Below are 17,136 nucleotides of genomic sequence, written 5' to 3' on the forward strand. Positions count from 1 at the left end.
TCTTTTGCAAGTAGATGATTCTTTTCTATTCCTGGCTGAATCTGGTCAAATCGTAGATGAAATCACATTGCTAAAGGGTAGAACCACACAGCTGACCCAAATCAGCCAGATCGTCATCACCGCTAGCCTTTGAAAGAATGTCGTGGCCCAGGTTGCTAGATCACAAATTTACCCTTACCCTCATATATGCCATGGGATGATTCTTTGTGCCTTTTCCATGAACTCTAGATATCAGATATCCAAATTTGTGAAGGTAGACATATAGGTATGGTGGTGTTTGCATGAGAGTATGTAACATGAAGTACAATACTGTAGCAAATGGAAAACAGAATAACCCAGGAAAAATGTATCAAACCGAAGGGGGCCAAAAAAATATATAAAAATGTTTTCACGTACAGAGAGAAAAATAGACAAAGAGGCAATAGAATAATCTTGAATAAGTACATCATTTATTTCGTGAAAAAAAAAGAAAAAAAACTTAATATGAAGGTGATAAATAATTTGGTATTTTGTGAAAGATTTTTTTTTTTTTTAAATCATTATTATTTAGTATTATTCTATAGTAGGAGAAATAAGGTTCAAATGATAGAAGATAATCAGAGGATATTTTGGACTGATGGTGACAGAGGAAAAGACACGTGTCATTTCACAAAATGATAGATTAATTATGTTAATTACTTTAGTATTTGATGGACAAATTGAAACAAATTCCTGAGGCGATGAAAGATTTCTTATTCAATAATAGTGTTATTGTTACAACACTCAATTTGGAGACACAGACAGACATTGTGACAAGAATGGGGGGGAGGGGAGAAATATAAAACATGTTTCCGACCTTTGACCCTTAACCCAACCAATGATAACAAACATGACAGAGGGTTTAAGTGATGATTTTGTCCGTAATTGTAAACAGCTGCTAAATGTTACTTTTAAGTGTCTTATACACGCCAGGAAATGTTCTCTAGTGCAGATTCATTTTTTTTTTTAAATGACGTTACTCTTTTTCACATGCCACTAGAAATACCACAATTATACTGAATACATGTATGCGTCTATCAAAGCTATCCATTTGATGACAAAGGCTTAAAAAAGAATTTTGTCAAATTAAAAAGGGCAGTTGAAAACGTGACTTGACATTCTTAGAAGAGTGAACAGTGGTGAGTTATTAACTTCCTGTAGGAATTTATATATTGCTACTTCATCAAAGCATATATATGTGCTTGAGCATCTGAGTATGTGTAATTGTAAAATTATGGTTTACCACTGAATATAATCATTTGAAATAAAAAGAAGGTTATCAGTATTTCATAACCAACACATTTTTTAACACATATTTTTTATTTTTTTATTTTTTCACATGTCATATGACAATCATCTAAAGTTGAACTTTGTTGACTTGCTGTAAATGAATCATGCAGTATATTTTGCCTTTTGCATGTTTGAAAAGAAGTCAGTCAAATTTTTTTTTTGATCCTTTTGAACACACACGTTGCTGTATTTTATGTAGAGTATTGCTGAGTAGCACTAGTGCATCGTCAAAGTGTTGTGTGTATCTGTGTGTCATTCAGAACAAGGCCTCAATTTTATTGTTTGCAATAGACAGTTTGTCTTGTACATACAGGGTCTGTTTGACTTGTGATATATAAAATCTTGTTAATCAATCATTATAGCCCATTTGAAGAGTAAAGATTAAAGCAACAGCTGAGAGAAAAGCTCTGGTACAGTAATGTACCGATCATCGTTGCGATTATCATTAAGTCAGTTGACTTCCTTAAAAGAAGTGAAGAATTGTAAATATGCTTTTTCAACCATTCCCTACACTCCATTCCCTCCCCTTCCCCTCCCTCCACCCCCCTCCCCCCAATTAAATACTTGACATCCTTTTTACCGTATATCAATTGTGATGAGTGGGTGAGCTAATTGTTTCAACACTTAATTTTATAAAATATGTCACTATTTTAGTGATAAATGGGCAAACTTTGCACTTTAAAAAAAGAAAAGAAAAAAAAGAAGAAGACAGCCCACTGCTTTAAAAGCCTGCATTGTCTCTTAACAATATCGCATTTAACTTTACGGTCCTTTATGGCTACAATTGAATTTTCAATTGAATCATCCTTTGAGTGTAATACTCATCTCGTTGGTTGGTGTTGGATACTGTTACTACTGGTTCCAAAGTTCACCAACAGTTTTCCAACAAGTTTCTCTCATTCACATTGGAATTAAATAAAGAACTCCTTAAGGTACTTAAAAAACGGGTACCTGTATATAAACGGGACATAGCCAAATTTCTATGAAATTGACTGAAATACGAAGCTTTACATGTATATACTTTAAAACACTTGAGAATTGTTTAGAGCTTGGGTATGTCTAAGAAATCCACAATTTCTCACTGGAAACTGGAAGACCTATTTTGGGGTCACTGGGTCATTCCTCCATAGTTTCTGTATGCCTCAGTATTAGAACAAATCTACCGAAACTCGTCAAACGATGTGCTGTCAGGTTAAATCTCACCAATAGCTGTATTGTACAGATGTACTGTACACAACATGTCTGGTTTGTACTGTAGACCTAGGCTCTGGCACCTTTGTGTTTTAGCGCTCGCCGCTTTACAAAAATCCTTTTCTTGATATAAATACCAGCTTATATCCATACAAACGGTACCGCTTCATTTTATTCTTTTTGTAACAATATTTTTTTTTAACACATTTCAGAGCCTCGGCAAAGAAACAATACAATGGAGCTTGTGAATTATAACCTAGTAAACGTGTGTTTCTAGGCATAGCATTTGATCAAAACATTGTAAAGTGCCAGACATGCACGATAATCGCTCTCTAAGCTCTGATGAAGAGAACAACTATTCAACACCTGGGAAAAAGCCTAAAGCACTGTGATATTAAAACAAACTGGAATATAACCTTTGACTTTTTTAACACATTACAGTATGACCATCAAAATTGTATGAAAAAAACATGCATGTTTCGGGTAATAATGAATCAATTCTGAATCACAATTTCTCGCCTTTCTGATCGGTTATAATTAACAGATATTTCAAACCTTAGGCAGTTTTGCTGTGATTTGGTTAGGCTTAATTGTTAATGCGAAAGCTGAGCTGCGTGTGGCTGGAACTGAGATCTGAATGAGAATAGTCAGGCTCGTGAATTGGAATTATACAAATTTAAAAAAAAAATTAAATTTGTTTTGTGCTTTGCATATTCGTAAAATGTCAATTGTAATTCAATTTGAATGACAGCCAAGATTGCTGTTCACTGTGAAGGCAATCCTGATTGTTGACGATGTTTTGGAAAAAGACGTTTAGAAACTTTATAACTTCAGCAGTAAAGAAAGAAACACACTTTGGCAAGCTGTAATAATTCATCTTAAAGATCGTCGAATACAAAATTTTTGCAATTGACTCTAGACCTGTCCTATCGGTCTTCTCCATGATATACTGTACTGTAGATATGTCTATAATCAAATAATATGTACAACTATATTGTTATCAATTATTCAATACGAACTTGCACATTTGAAATGTGAATAATTATATGGAGGGAATTTGGATTTACATCATAATCACAGGATATATATGTTACATTGGTAGAGTATGATGTTCATAAACATTATTTTCACATGCATCAAAGAAATCATTATAATATCATTATAATATCTCAAAAAACTTGTTTAAGAAAAGTCGACGGAAACAAGATTTAATCTTGTTTACACGACATGACGTCAGATAAAAATTCAATCCCAACATTTTTGATCATTTTTCTTTTTTATTATTATTACTATCCTTCCCTTTTTGAATTGTATCAATTAGTTTGTACATTAAGTTTATATGATATCTGTGAACAACATTCACAATCCATTTGCTTAGCATTTCCTATAGACCATTGAACCCACAAATTTATTCTTCCCAAAGAGGCATAGTATCTTAAACAGATTGTTGGGCAAGGAGAAGACGAGTGTCCCAAAGTGATGCTTACTAAAATGTTTTTTTTGGCAAGGTATCCCAATAATTCATAACACACTAGCCGAGAACATTTTACATGAACATGGCTGGAAAGATAAAACGGGTAATGTATCATAATGCTACTGTATGCAATGCGGAAAACTTGCCGTCCGAGTTCAAAGCTTAACAATTTTTGTCGATTTAACGATAGTCTGATTTTGCATCTGTTATTGAGAGAAACTGCGATGCAAAATGTGGGCTCTTAGATAATTCATTACCCAATCTGCCTAAGTGTAGTTTTCATACACGAGTCTTCACTATGTGGGCATATGAATGTACTTGAATACATTGGAAAGGTGTTACGATTTAAAGGGCAAGCACCCAAAGTATTCATGGTACCAGAATTTATATATATTGTATCCAAGATAGATGTATTCTTCTTGGGCACTTAAATTAAATTACTACAAAATGACCGTCAGACTGTTTACAATTTGACGCACCATGAACATTCTGATGATTTGAACTAACTTGTGTTTCCACCGCTTGAATACTGGAATGATTGCAACTTTGTGAGTTGTTGGGTAGGGTGAACCTCACTAACCGCTTTGAATTTTGATCAGCTGCCTCCTCCATCTCCTTCTCCATCTCCTCCTCCTCCACTGTCGCTGCTGCGACCGCCTCTCCGTTGCACTCGGCGAACATGTCAAATGCCGGATTCTGGACACCACCGTTGTGGACTTCATTTCCTGTCAGAACTAACACAATATCTTCCATCGGAGGTCCAGTAGCGTCGGCGGTCGTCTCCGCGCCGTCGTGTTGGACTTCCGGCGCGGCCTCGTCTCCCTCGGTCAAGTTGCTATGCACCCTCTTGTAGTAGACCAAGCCGATCACGATGGTCAACAGCAGACAGACACCGAACAAAGACGCCAGAGATATGAACGCATAGTGCATCTCGTCGCCTTCGGCTTTCGGCTTCTCCTTGTTCTGACCTCCCCAGGGGAACTGGTTTCGGGAGTTTGTCTTGTCGTGTGATTGAGACCCGAAGGTTATGTCGTCTTTCCACGGTCCGGTGGCGGACATGACCGTCGTCTCGATGCCTTGGGTGACCTGTACGATGCAGGTGGCCTGATGTTTATACTCCGTCAGTGCCGACACACAGATTCTGTAGGATGTACCAGGCAGTAGTCTCTCCACCACATAACTTTGGAGGGATACCTCCGTGGGTTCCCTGTCGAAAGACTGAACAGAAGGGGACTCCAAATAGACCTCCACCACGTATCGGCCTTGGCTGCGGCCACTCCAACTGCTCCAGCTGATGGCGATCGAGGTAGTCGTCACTCTATCCACAGAAATCAGGATTTCACCCTGCGTAGATAATTTGTCGTCATCAGAGCGGACTTCACAGTGTCTCCCGCTGAAGGGAGGAACGCATTGACATGGCGGCTCTCTGCCTGGCCTGCAGGTGCCACCGTTACTACAGTAATCCTCGCAAGAGGGAGTCCTTTTCCTACGCCCTTTAATCATACATGATTCTAAGGAGGTGTTCCGGACTGCGTCGGCTTTAAGATACCTATCGCAATCCGTCGTATTTTGGTTTACAAGGCGAACATTCAAATCTAAGCTGCGAAACTGCTTCTCGAGCCAGTCTAGTGGGCAGCTACATGCTATGACGTTAGAGGAGAGATCTAAAACTCTTAACGGTGGTAGTTCCGACCACATGGCAGCCGGCAAAAGCGTCAGCCGGTTTTCTCGTAAGTTCAGTTCTCGCAGGTCTGACAAGCTTTTCAATCTGTGCAGATTTAGAAGAGATATTCTGTTATGGCTCAAATCGAGGGACGAAGTGTTCGGTGGGATTCCCTCCGGGATCTCTCGTAGCCCTAACCCACTACAGTTCACAGTTGTAATATTGCACTTGCATCTGGTCGGACAAGCCTGTGGGACCAGCGGGATGGCAGAGTGTGGAGGGTAGGCTAAGGTGAGACCGAGTGCCACGGGTAGAACCATCATAAAATATCCTGACAGATTGAAGATGAAGAAGTAAAGCTTCATGCTGGCTGGTGATCAGGTGGCTGCATCACTCTCCTACATTTTCTTGGATGGTCGTTTTTAACTGCGGAAGAAAGAAAAGTTGAGAAAAACATGAGCCAGTTATAGTATATATGTGGTCCAGTGATTCTCGGTCGGGGAGTTTGTTGTGGGGGGAGGGGTAGATATTAGGGAAGATCTCCTTCCTGTTCCTTATTTGTTTTACTACTTTTTTTTTAGCCAGTTATGGTATACAAGTTGTGGTGGTACAGTATCCATGAATTCAGCTTGTAAAGTGTAGTTTTACTTATAGGATATATATGGAACGCTCAATGCCAAAGTGAGGTGTGATATTGTTTCATCACAAAAAATTGAAATTTGAACATTTTACAAAATAACAAAAGGTCACATTAAATTTACAGTTTTCGATATTTCTATAATTACACACTGATTAGTTATGTACATATAAACGGTTATAACCACATGTATGTGTCTTAGTTTAACTGTGGGGTATCCAATCACAAAGTAACCGTAGCTTGACGAAACAATCGTGCATGGCTAGAACACAGTAAAAAGTGCAGCTGTAGCCCATGTCACAGACTTTGCTCGAAATGTTGGAGACATTAATTAGATATAAAGGAAAAGGCCCGAGACTTTGAGGGCCTAAGCTGCGTCAGGCTGGAATTTGAGACTAACTTAGAACCTTTCTTACATCACAATTGCAATAATTGAAACAAGCCCAAACAATTTTTTGAGTTTTTTTTTAACACATGTTTTTTTGATGATGGCATCTTTCGGATCTCATTCTGTACATTCAGTCAAATTTTGGTACCACATTTAGGAAAGTATTAACTGCCAAACCTGCTTTACTAATCGCCAAATAATTGGCTACTAATTAATGTCTGATAGACAAATGAGATAAATTTGACAACCACTCCCCCTCCATCCACAAAAAAAGAGAGATTGTCATCTCAACAGAGTGGTCTCTAGGGGCTTTTCGACATTGCAAGGCTCCTGAGTTCATGAGCTGTTATTGACTCCAAAATGTCACAACGGGCACTCATGTTTGATTTAAGAAGAAAAAAAAAACCTAAGCTAATTCCCCTACCCCTCCCTTTGTACCCCATTCATTGTTACCCTATTGTTCTTCCTCGAACTATCAGAGCTCTATGTATTCAAGCAGTGTCGTTCTTGACCTTTTACTACTACCTACGCAAGGGTACATACAATTTTCCTTATATACCTATTTTTAGTTTGCCAAACTTCATTATTATTGTCTCATTATCGATATTGCCCTCGTAAATCCCTGTTACATATGGTACGGTTTACCATTGTGTTGACGTTATCACACCTCATTATATCGATTTTATTGTTTTGATGAGAGGCCATAACCCATTAGCAATTGTTTTAAAAGGTTGGTATGTGATAAATAAGGTTAAATGCTCTCACCTTACATTGTAAATTTGTCAGAATTAGAATTTAATTATCTTCTTAGATCTCTTCTTGTTGGTTGAAAAGTGAGAGATAGTTATTACTGTTTGTCATGCACAGAATTCGTTGCGGTTGATAAGATGTTGTAAAAAGACCTCAAAACTTTGAACAAAGTGTTGTCTGAACAAAAGAGTAGTATCTTAGGCTGACTTGACATATTCTTCCTCCACAAGACACTCAACGCCTAAGTACATTATGTAGTGCAAGATTCTAGTTCAAATCATTATTTTACAAGTCATTTCTGAGTTGAAATGTGTTGCTTTGAATACAGGGTTTGTACTTTGTGGTTAGTACCAATGTTGTAAGTAATCCCTATATTGTACGAGTATTTCATACATTTTAAAATACAGGGTTTGTACTTTGTAGCTCGTTACCAATGTTGTATAAAGTGGTCAGTAAATTGTACAAGTATTTCTTACATTTTAAATACAGGGTTTGTACTTTGTAACTCGTACGGATTTTGTAAGTGGTCCGTATTTTGTACAAATATTTGATACATTTTAAAATACAGGGTTTGTACTTTGTAGCTCATACTGATGTTGTAACCAGTCCCTTTATTGTACGAGTGTTTCATACATTTTCCTCATCTATTCTTACTCTTTATATACAGTCTGTATACAGTCTGTATACAGTCTTTTCAGATTCTGCAGAAAAGTAGACTTTTCCAACTTGAATTTTCTTTCTCATTCCTAGTATAGACGTTTGTTCATATCATCTGGTTCGTCAGTGTTTGCCAAACTTACAGTACTTAGTTTATAAACTTAAACATCAAGTATTATTTATTTACCAAAGTGCTTTTCTGTAACCTTCAATGCAGTGGGAAAGTCTACACTGGTAATAAGCAACTTATTTTCCACCAAATGCCTCAAGAGTCCTTTAAAAGCAACCCTCATTTGCATAATTTATTTTCCCACTTATACCAAATCAATAGAGTGACATTACTAAAAGTAGAATTACAAGAATTGAAAATTTTAGGGCACTCATCTAGTTTTTTACAACAATTGGATCCTCTCCCCGACCCCGCCCCCTCCCACCCTCGCAGCCTGCGATTATATGATCCAATTCATTTTTAAAACTTTTGTGGTGGAGACACTTTGTAAGCAACTGTAACACATGCTGAAAAATTTAACAGATATGTTATTGTTTAAATGTTTTGGGTTTTTTGGGGGAGGGGGGGTTGGTATTCTGCATTATTTGAAATGAATTTTACTGGTCAACTGTTATTTATCAGAACTTTTAAGATTCAAAATGAAAGTTCGCCTCAGAACCTAATGGATGACTTGTATGCAAAAGTTGGATTTTATATACAGTACATGTTACAGACAATTATAACCGACTCACTATCACATCCAGACTCCCATTTTGTTTTATCTATGTATATAGTACAAGTTTGAATTTTTGAGAATTCAAACCTTTAAACAACTGCTAGGTACTGCAATTAAAATGGAACTGGATTCACTTTGATAAACAAATTGATCATTAGACTAGTTTTTTTCAGACAAAACTATAAAAGGGATACTGGACATTAAAAGAACTGTTTGAAATGATGGCACTTTATTTTGTTAAATGTATTTTTGTAAAATTTCACCAAACAATTTCCAAGAGCACCCTAACAAACAGCCCATATCGATACATAAATAACTGCTTTGTGAATATATGTATGTGTATGTATGTGTATGTGTTTTTTCGGAACTGTAGCTTTGCGAAATGACCTTTTATGTGTGTGATTACGTAGGCCTCATTCTGGAGGTCACTGGTCAATACATACTGTACAGTTTGTATATATGTCACAGCTATGTGTTTAAAGCGAGGCCCGCTTGGGCCTGGGTAGACTGGAATGGTAGTAAACTGGAATGAGAGTAAACTGGATGGTACCCAGGGTAGTATGCCACTTATTGCTTTTGACTATAAGTTTTTATTAGTTATCTGTGTCTTTTCTAGTCCTTTCAAAATTGAAATATTTTCTCTCCCGGACCCTTTTTTTGTATTCTCCAATTTTCTAATCAGATGTTAAGTTTAAAGGAAGTAGTCGACTTTAGTTGGATCAAGTCCCATCTTTCCCCGGTGGGATTCGTCCATGTTTAAAGTGGGTATTTAAAAAAAAAATTTTTTACAGCAACGACGTTGTTTTGTCGTTCTCAGAACGACACCCAACATCCGTTACTTATTCTAATTAGTTTGGAATTTATTGTCAGTGAGAGATTTGTACACAATTGCTGTATGTGTAGTCACGTGTTGTGTCTTTCTCTTATTACTGTGAGAACGACACTTAAAACATACCTAGCTACGGTAAAATTGAGCATGGAAAATCCGACCTGTGAAAGATGGGACATTCATCTTTTGTCATAGAGTGAATAGCAAGATAGTGCTAATTTGTGAATGCTTTGCAACATGATCTTAAGTTCTGATTATTAAACTAGCCTTTCGTATTAATAAAGCATCTAATAATTTGGACATAAAATCACTTTTTATTTGCTACACTTTAAGTGATTAAATAGTACATAATAACATGCACATGTCATGATGCTTTATACACCGCAGATAGCCATTGTATGTTTACAAGACTGTCTTAAAACAATTTTCCCAGCGTTTAAAATTGTCCAGTTTGAAGTGGTCAGGGTGAAATGGTTTCAATATTTTGCTTATACTCTAGAATGAAAATCAGATCTGGCACATTTTTGTTTATTATTATACGTTTTTTTTATACATATACTTTTTTTACTCCCCGCCAACAGTCGTCTAGAGTTTACCTCTTACAAGTGAATCCTATTTAAAATAATTACAGGTATACTTCAATGCTAACTATTAATGTCAATCAATTAGCATTACAAAAATTGTTAAATCTCCCCAAAAAAGATTCTGCCTCAAATTCTTGAATTTATGAAGAAAAAATAATACAATCCACTAATAATGAATTAATCTTACCTTTAGAAAAGATAAATTAATTACTGAACCACAGCATTTGCTGGTGAAGCAATGCACTGCCAGGATTCCTAGATGTCACTGCTGAATAGATCCCTGTAGTGCTTGCGTGTAACAGTAGCTATACCAGCAACATGCTCCATAACAAGACTGCTTGTTCCCACTACACACTACAGCGGCTTATACCAGTTTTAAGCATGTAACAGAGAGAGTGAAGCCGTCAGCACTGCAGTGTGTGTAAACCTGTGAATGAATGATATAAAGAGCTCCCTATTCAAAAGCACAGAGCACACATCAGATCATAAAATCTCACTGCAAACATTGGTCGGTTGGTTCCCTTGTTACTGCACTGACTAGCATTGTGAGTACAGTCATTAACCCAAAACTTGTAGCCTGCTTTTTTTTTTCTCTTCTTCTTTGGTACCAGGCAGTGCATAGTACTGTGAAAGGTTTCATTATTGACAGAGGGCTTTTAGGAGGGAACAAGATAATGGAACAGTCCATTCATGCTCAGTGTAGTGTAGCATGTTGGCTTTTGTAGGAGTGGGATCTACCATTATGTGAGAAAGAGTGAGATTCCAGAAGCAAAAATGCAGGCAACATATTTTAATGGGTGATTTGAACTCCAATCCTTGATGGCAATGTCCTTTTTGTGAATTTCTTATCAGGGGTTTATTTAGTGCACTGCATGATTTTGCACTTTGTGGTCATTTATTAAGTCAACATATTTTTGCTAGTTTGGTTTGCTAATATATGTGTGAAAGCTTGGTAAAGTACTGTCACATGAGCATTTTTCAGAAGGAAAAAAAAAGAGGAAAATATATAAAATTCATTTCTGGGGTTCAAATGAGCAGCCATGGATCCAATTTTCTTTGTGATTGGTCAACAAGTTTTCAAAACCTACGGAGTAACACTCAAAATAGGATTACAATTCATGAGAACAAAGGAACTCAATCCTTGAATTTTAAGAAAGTAATATAATGAATTTTATTCCAATCCTCGACTATTTTTGGTCTCCCAGACACGTTTCATAGTTAGGTTTTATGTCATATAAATTGTAAAATTGCAAAACATTTTCTCAACTTTTTGACTGGATAATATGAAAGGTAAGTCGGCAGTTAAGCTAAGCTATAAATGCCCTCCCTACCTTGGTATATAAGGTAAATATTGGTATCAGTTGATATCGTCAAGTTTTAAATAACATCATCTCACTTTAGCTGTTCTATTGTCAAGCTTTCATAAATGATTTTTTATGTAATACGTACAGTACTTAGTGAACATATCTTACAGCGGGGGGTACTATCGGGACATCCCCTTTATTGAGTTATTCTCAGGCTGAATAGCCCTAGTAAGCTAATGCAAGAATGTACAGTTTAAACACAACAAGCGAACACAAAGGAGCAACATATTCTTCGTGCTTTAGGTTACATTGAAAAATATTTACTTTATTCCTTATTTTAATACTGGTCAGTTCATGCAGTCATTGGTGGTTACCATAAAAGCCTGTGTTATTTTGCTTCAAGTGAAACCTGCTAGGCTGGGCATTAACGTTAATACCATTAAATATCATTCCTATAACATCTTTTATACATTAGTTTCTGGAATGTGGGTTGGGGGGGGGGTTGAAGAATAATAGACACCTTGTTTGTCACAGTTTTTACCATTTCCTGAGTCTTGACTCAAAATGTAATTCTGCTCTCAATGAAAGTTTACAAAGTGGTTGCTCAAAACTGCACATGGTCCTTTTTTTAAAAGATCATACATGTGCAATTTAATAATTTATTTCCACCATTTTGCCCTTTCCCCACCATGCTCCAGGTGAACACCTTCCATAGGCACTTTCCTTCCCACCTTTTATTTAGTTTTGCAGCTTTGTACCTTAAAATAGACAATTGGTATATATGTGAATATGTGATGCTTGCCTGGCAGCCAATCACAGAGGCCTTTTGACCTTCCTGGGCCCCTCTGGCAATAGCAAGATATGCCAGTTGGATAATCTGGCATAGATGTTGGTCACATTCAGGGATTCAAGATCTATGATTCCAAAATCCTCACATTTCTTGTTTCATAGTTTGAAATCAAAGATGAAATCTAAGATCTCTAGGGTTACACTTGGGAAGATCCAGGCTGTCATAACATGATCGTAGCATGGAAGAATGGTTGGCAAAAATTGCTACTTGAAATTTTGACTAGTTGCGCGGTACAGAAATCTTTAAAGTGGCCATGACACGAAAATTTCAAAGTCCTATATTTTTGGGATCCATCAAAGAATGTTCTCTAAAACATGTATCAACCAATCTGCCAGTTTAAAACTTGATTTTTCAAGTCGAAAATTGAGAATGAATTTACCCTTTTCGGCGTTTGAAACTTTGTTTACTCGAAAATTTTCCGATTCGCATGACGTCATGTGACGTCACGTTTTGAACACAAATTTGTTGTCGCTGCTACGGTACCATTCACGTACACAGTAGACAAGTACACATACCACTAGTAGTTACTAAACAAAACACCGATCACAAGATCACCGATCACCGATCACAAGATCAAATCAAAATTTCCTGTGAAATGGCGGATCCAGAGCCAAATGCGGCAACCGAAGTTCAAAGTGATAATGGTTCTTCACTAGGCAGTGAAATTGGGCTATAATTAGAGTGCCCTTTCTCATATTCGAAGCAGAGAGTGAAGGCGATGATCATTCCAATATTGAACCGAACGCTGAGGGTGGAGCGGAGGTGTTAGAACCGTATCAGTTCGAGCCTGTTAAACGAGCCGAAATTGAAGCTCCACAACATATCGAAGAAGAAATCCGTTCGAAACCATTGCAAGGAACATACAACGTGGTAAGAATTTATTAACGAAGCATTTAAAAACAAAATCCAGTCCATTTTGTGCATGTGTTGTTGGAATTCGCGGAACACCCTAAACCGTATTGTGCGTTGTGTTACGGTAACTTACAACCCATATGTAGAGTGTGTAGTACTAGTAGGGCTGGTTGCATACTGAAAGTTTGGCTCGGGGATGTAAGTTGCATTATGCAGCCATGCTAGGTAGGCATATGTGTTATTTCATACTCATTATTACTTGGCTAGTACTTTGGCCTGGAGTTTTGCAAATCAATTTTCTGAAACAAAAGAATGTTTCATGATACATGGAAGGTGTAAAATCACAACAAATGTAACCATAACTGTACATTGTGTGCCTGCTTGTTATTGTGGACATCATGGCCAACATTAATACATTTTGAACTTTCATAAATTTTTTCCCAGGCAGTACAGATACATAGCCTACGGTCAACAGGTTCAATGATACTTGGGGTTCCTAGCAAGACACGTCAGGGTTGTGCTACCATCATGTGCAGTCCAAAGGATCAGAAGTGATTTTCCAGCCAATGGTCTTTACACTGGATTCAAGTTGCCAGGAGAAAACTCATTGTATAGGAAGCCTTTCTAAACTACGATTGTGTTGGATTATCAATCCGTCAGGGTTCCCTCAGTGTTGATATATTGAAATTCAAGACTTTTAATTCAGGATGAAAAGGTTATTTTCCAGACCCAACATCAACAATAAAAGAAAAGGCATGTTTTGAAGCATTTGGACACAAGTATTGGCGTGACCGTGATGTCATATAATATGTGCATAAGGGAACGGGCATTGACCTTTTTAGGGGCATTTACCTCGTTTGATTCGTACCTTTAATCTGGAAGCCAAAATATCCATATCACCAATGATATTTGACAGAAAAGTCATAATAAAGACCAATGGAGGAAGCAGAACTCTTGAATGTTTAGACTGTTTCTTCAGCAGCAGTTGGTTTGTTTTGTAGTCTTTCTTCAAAAACTCAGCAGTACACCCTGTTAATGGTCTTCGATTGTTTTAATGCGTGTGATGCTGTGTTTCACATTGCCCATCAGTGTTGTACGTGTCGTCGTGCGTGGGTAACATTTTTGCATGTGAGTTGCGTCGTGCAGTGTTTCTTGGTTTAAATAACCCTGTATTGTATTTGCTTCTGGATTATTCTAATTAATTTGTCACAACAACGATTGATAGCGATGGACATGCAACTGCTTTGTAGGCTTAAAGCAAAAAAATTCATGTAAGTTGTTTTCTTTTAACCTCCTTTGATGTCACAAATTACATTAGTGTAATTTAAGAATGATAATGTTTATGGAAAGTACAGTTTTACTTTTATGTCATATAATACAATGATTGTTGTTAATGTTAGTTCAGATTGTCCAGAATGACTGTCTAGAACTGATATTGAATAAATTTTGTTCAATGATTTAACACTTGAACTATGTTGTGTGAATTTTTGGCTCTGTGACTTTAAAATAAATCGCTTTGAGATTTAATTAAACAACCTTTGGAATAAAATCTTTTTACCTACCTATTTTTACCCATCCCCATTACCCCCACTCCCTCCACAACATAATAAATGGTTTTCCTGGAATAGGAATAAGAAATTATTGCTATAATTAACTGATCCAGCATATTCCAGAAATAAATTGGGGCACTGAGATTTGTTCACAAGAAGATGTAACCCATCGCTTCTGAAGCTAACCTCATAGCTTATTAGTATACAATAGAGCAATGAAGGGGGTGTTAATTTAGATGATACAGTAAAATCTCTTCGTCTATTGCGACTTCAGTGTAGTAACGCTAATACTATAGTACTACTAGTGCTCGGCGCGCTACCTCCTAAGGATCGCCACTTGCCCCATTGGAGGTTTCCTGTTCCCCGATCTGGTCTTCAGAGTAGTTTTTTGTGGATTACTTGACAGAAGAATGACTCTTTTATGTCGAACCGTTAAAATCCATTTGTTTTATTTCATAACAAAAAGGAGGGATCGTAGTATGCTTCCGTGAAGTGTTCGCTTCATTCGGAGCTGCATACTGGCTAGGCCCAGTGAAATCGGCGCTGGTGTTGTGCACTAACTTGGTCATAATCGCCGTGTTTTTTTTCGTCCTTCAGCCATGGATGAAGGCTAATTGCATGGGTAATGATATTTATGCAGCCCCAACAACACAACGGACCGGCATTTCTCTCGGATAGTTTACAACAGTTGTAAAACAAACTTGAAATTTCTAACGATATAGCGTAATACAGTGGTTGTTCTCTCAGTGTAAATGTGCGTGTACTGTATATGGAACGGTATGATCGTCGCGCATCCGATACATGCCTGAGCTTTGCACGTGTGTTCCTAACATGACGTCATCATTGTCTTGTTGTGAAATCGCATTCTCAGATGTCTATTTTCGGATGCGAATATTAAAACGTTAATTACTAATTAGTCCTTGAGGTTTTCAAGGTGTTGAGGATAGTTTTGAACATAGATTTTCTCATAGATTCAGAGGAAGTTACTCTCGATGAGTTGGATTTTTCGTGTCATGGCCTCTTTAAGATGTGGATTCTCCGATGCCTTGCCTCGAGGTGTTACATTTTTGTAGTCTTGTTTGCCAATTTTCACCGAACCGCCGCTGAACGTTACCCCTCAACAATGATAAGTCAATAATCATGAGTCAACGACCTTTTTTGTGGTTTCCAACAGCTGTGGTTCAGTTAATCATTTACTTTGCAAACCCATCATAATACGGACGGCAGTGCAGTAGTGTGAAGAGTTGAATTCAGTTCAACTTGTTACCATGGCAATGTACTTTGACAGCTTGCCAAAAGTAAAGAGAAACTGGCTAGATTCATCCATGCCAAATGGTAGTGAGTATAAGGCATGCATAAATAAACATTCCCCGGTAACCAACCAACCATGCAGATTGTTTTATGATCATTGGTAACAAATGGATGTTACACCGATTATATAAAACACGGCCTTTCGTCGACATTAGTCGCTTGCAAGACTGCAAGAAATTTGTCAACGTTTCATCTTGATTTTTTCTCATCTCTTTTTAGTGCGAAGAGATCATGAAGGCCGGGGCTGAAAAAGCGGATTCGGTATTCGACCTGGTCTCAAAATGTGACATCACATTCTCGATGGTATCCGATTCAGAGGCTCTGAGAGCGGTGAGTTTCCCAGCGACTAAATAGTTTTTTAATTGATAGGGTTTTGTTTTTTGTTCCACTCTCAGTACTCAAAACAAACAAGGATGAAAAAAATAAAAATTCTTACCCCAGAGTCAAATTAAGATTTTTAGTTCAGTGAGCAATTTTTTGTTTGGCGAAAAGGGGGCTCCTAGGTTATAGGTTTTCTTGTTAGTCCTTGGAGCCACTTGGTGGGAACCAGGAGCCAGTTTGTGACTTAAAAGCGAATAAAAAATTGCGGCATAAACAGAGGGGCAGGGCCAGCTCAGACTATCAAGATCTTCCACAAGTACCAATTGCCAAAAAAAAAATCTGTCACACTATGAGAATCTGTACGAGCAACAAGTTTCATTTAAAACTTGTTGCCATTTGCAATCTTACAATTAACAATATATATGTCATTAACAGTTTGCAAGTTAAAATTGATGTCAAAGCTTTCAAAAAAACTAATAATAATTTTACAAAATCGGGCGTGATTTGTATATATCATCGCATAACATATTCAGCGTACAATAAATGGGGAATCAGCTGGACGCTACCAAGTTGAAAAATAAGCGGCGCCCGAACCTATTTGTTCATGAAATATCTGGGTGCCAGTTGGGAAGTTATTGCGTCCTGTTATCGTGAATGACAATTACGCCTTTTGTCCGTGGGGGGATCTATCCGCACAAAGCAACTTCTGCGGTCAGAGGTATTTGCGTGCTCTTTGAAGATG

The 17,136-nt window shown here is 37.4% G+C and overlaps 2 protein-coding genes and 1 long non-coding RNA gene across 4 annotated transcripts in view; 2 read left to right on the top strand and 1 right to left on the bottom strand.

Moving 5' to 3' along the window:
- The window catches only part of LOC139979464 (cytokine-like nuclear factor N-PAC), a 48,910-nt gene that overhangs the window by 15,165 nt on the left and 16,609 nt on the right, over positions 1-17,136 (top strand). For both annotated transcript variants that reach the window (XM_071990281.1, XM_071990280.1), the window contains exon 9: positions 16,293-16,403. In XM_071990281.1, the coding sequence (XP_071846382.1) occupies positions 16,293-16,403 (111 nt within the window). The remainder of the gene's footprint in view (positions 1-16,292; positions 16,404-17,136) is intronic.
- Positions 428-10,748, bottom strand: LOC139979465 (uncharacterized). The gene is made up of 2 exons (XM_071990282.1): positions 10,394-10,748; positions 428-6,062 (listed from the first exon to the last, which is right to left on the bottom strand). Exon 2 carries the CDS (start codon positions 5,999-6,001, stop codon positions 4,406-4,408), a length of 1,596 nt encoding a protein of 531 aa, XP_071846383.1. The 5' UTR covers positions 6,002-6,062; positions 10,394-10,748; the 3' UTR covers positions 428-4,405.
- On the top strand, positions 12,939-14,674 carry LOC139979467 (uncharacterized). Its single transcript, XR_011797172.1, has 2 exons — positions 12,939-13,230; positions 13,657-14,674. It is a non-coding gene; the product is annotated as an uncharacterized lncRNA (long non-coding RNA).

This window comes from Apostichopus japonicus, chromosome 14, assembly GCF_037975245.1.
Source record: "Apostichopus japonicus isolate 1M-3 chromosome 14, ASM3797524v1, whole genome shotgun sequence".
In the NCBI taxonomy this organism is placed as follows: domain Eukaryota; kingdom Metazoa; phylum Echinodermata; class Holothuroidea; order Aspidochirotida; family Stichopodidae; genus Apostichopus; species Apostichopus japonicus.

Coding starts and splice junctions, on each gene's coding strand:
- LOC139979465 (XM_071990282.1), bottom strand. CDS start 6,001: ATGAAGCTTTACTTCTTCATCTTCAATCTGTCAGGATATTTTATGATG.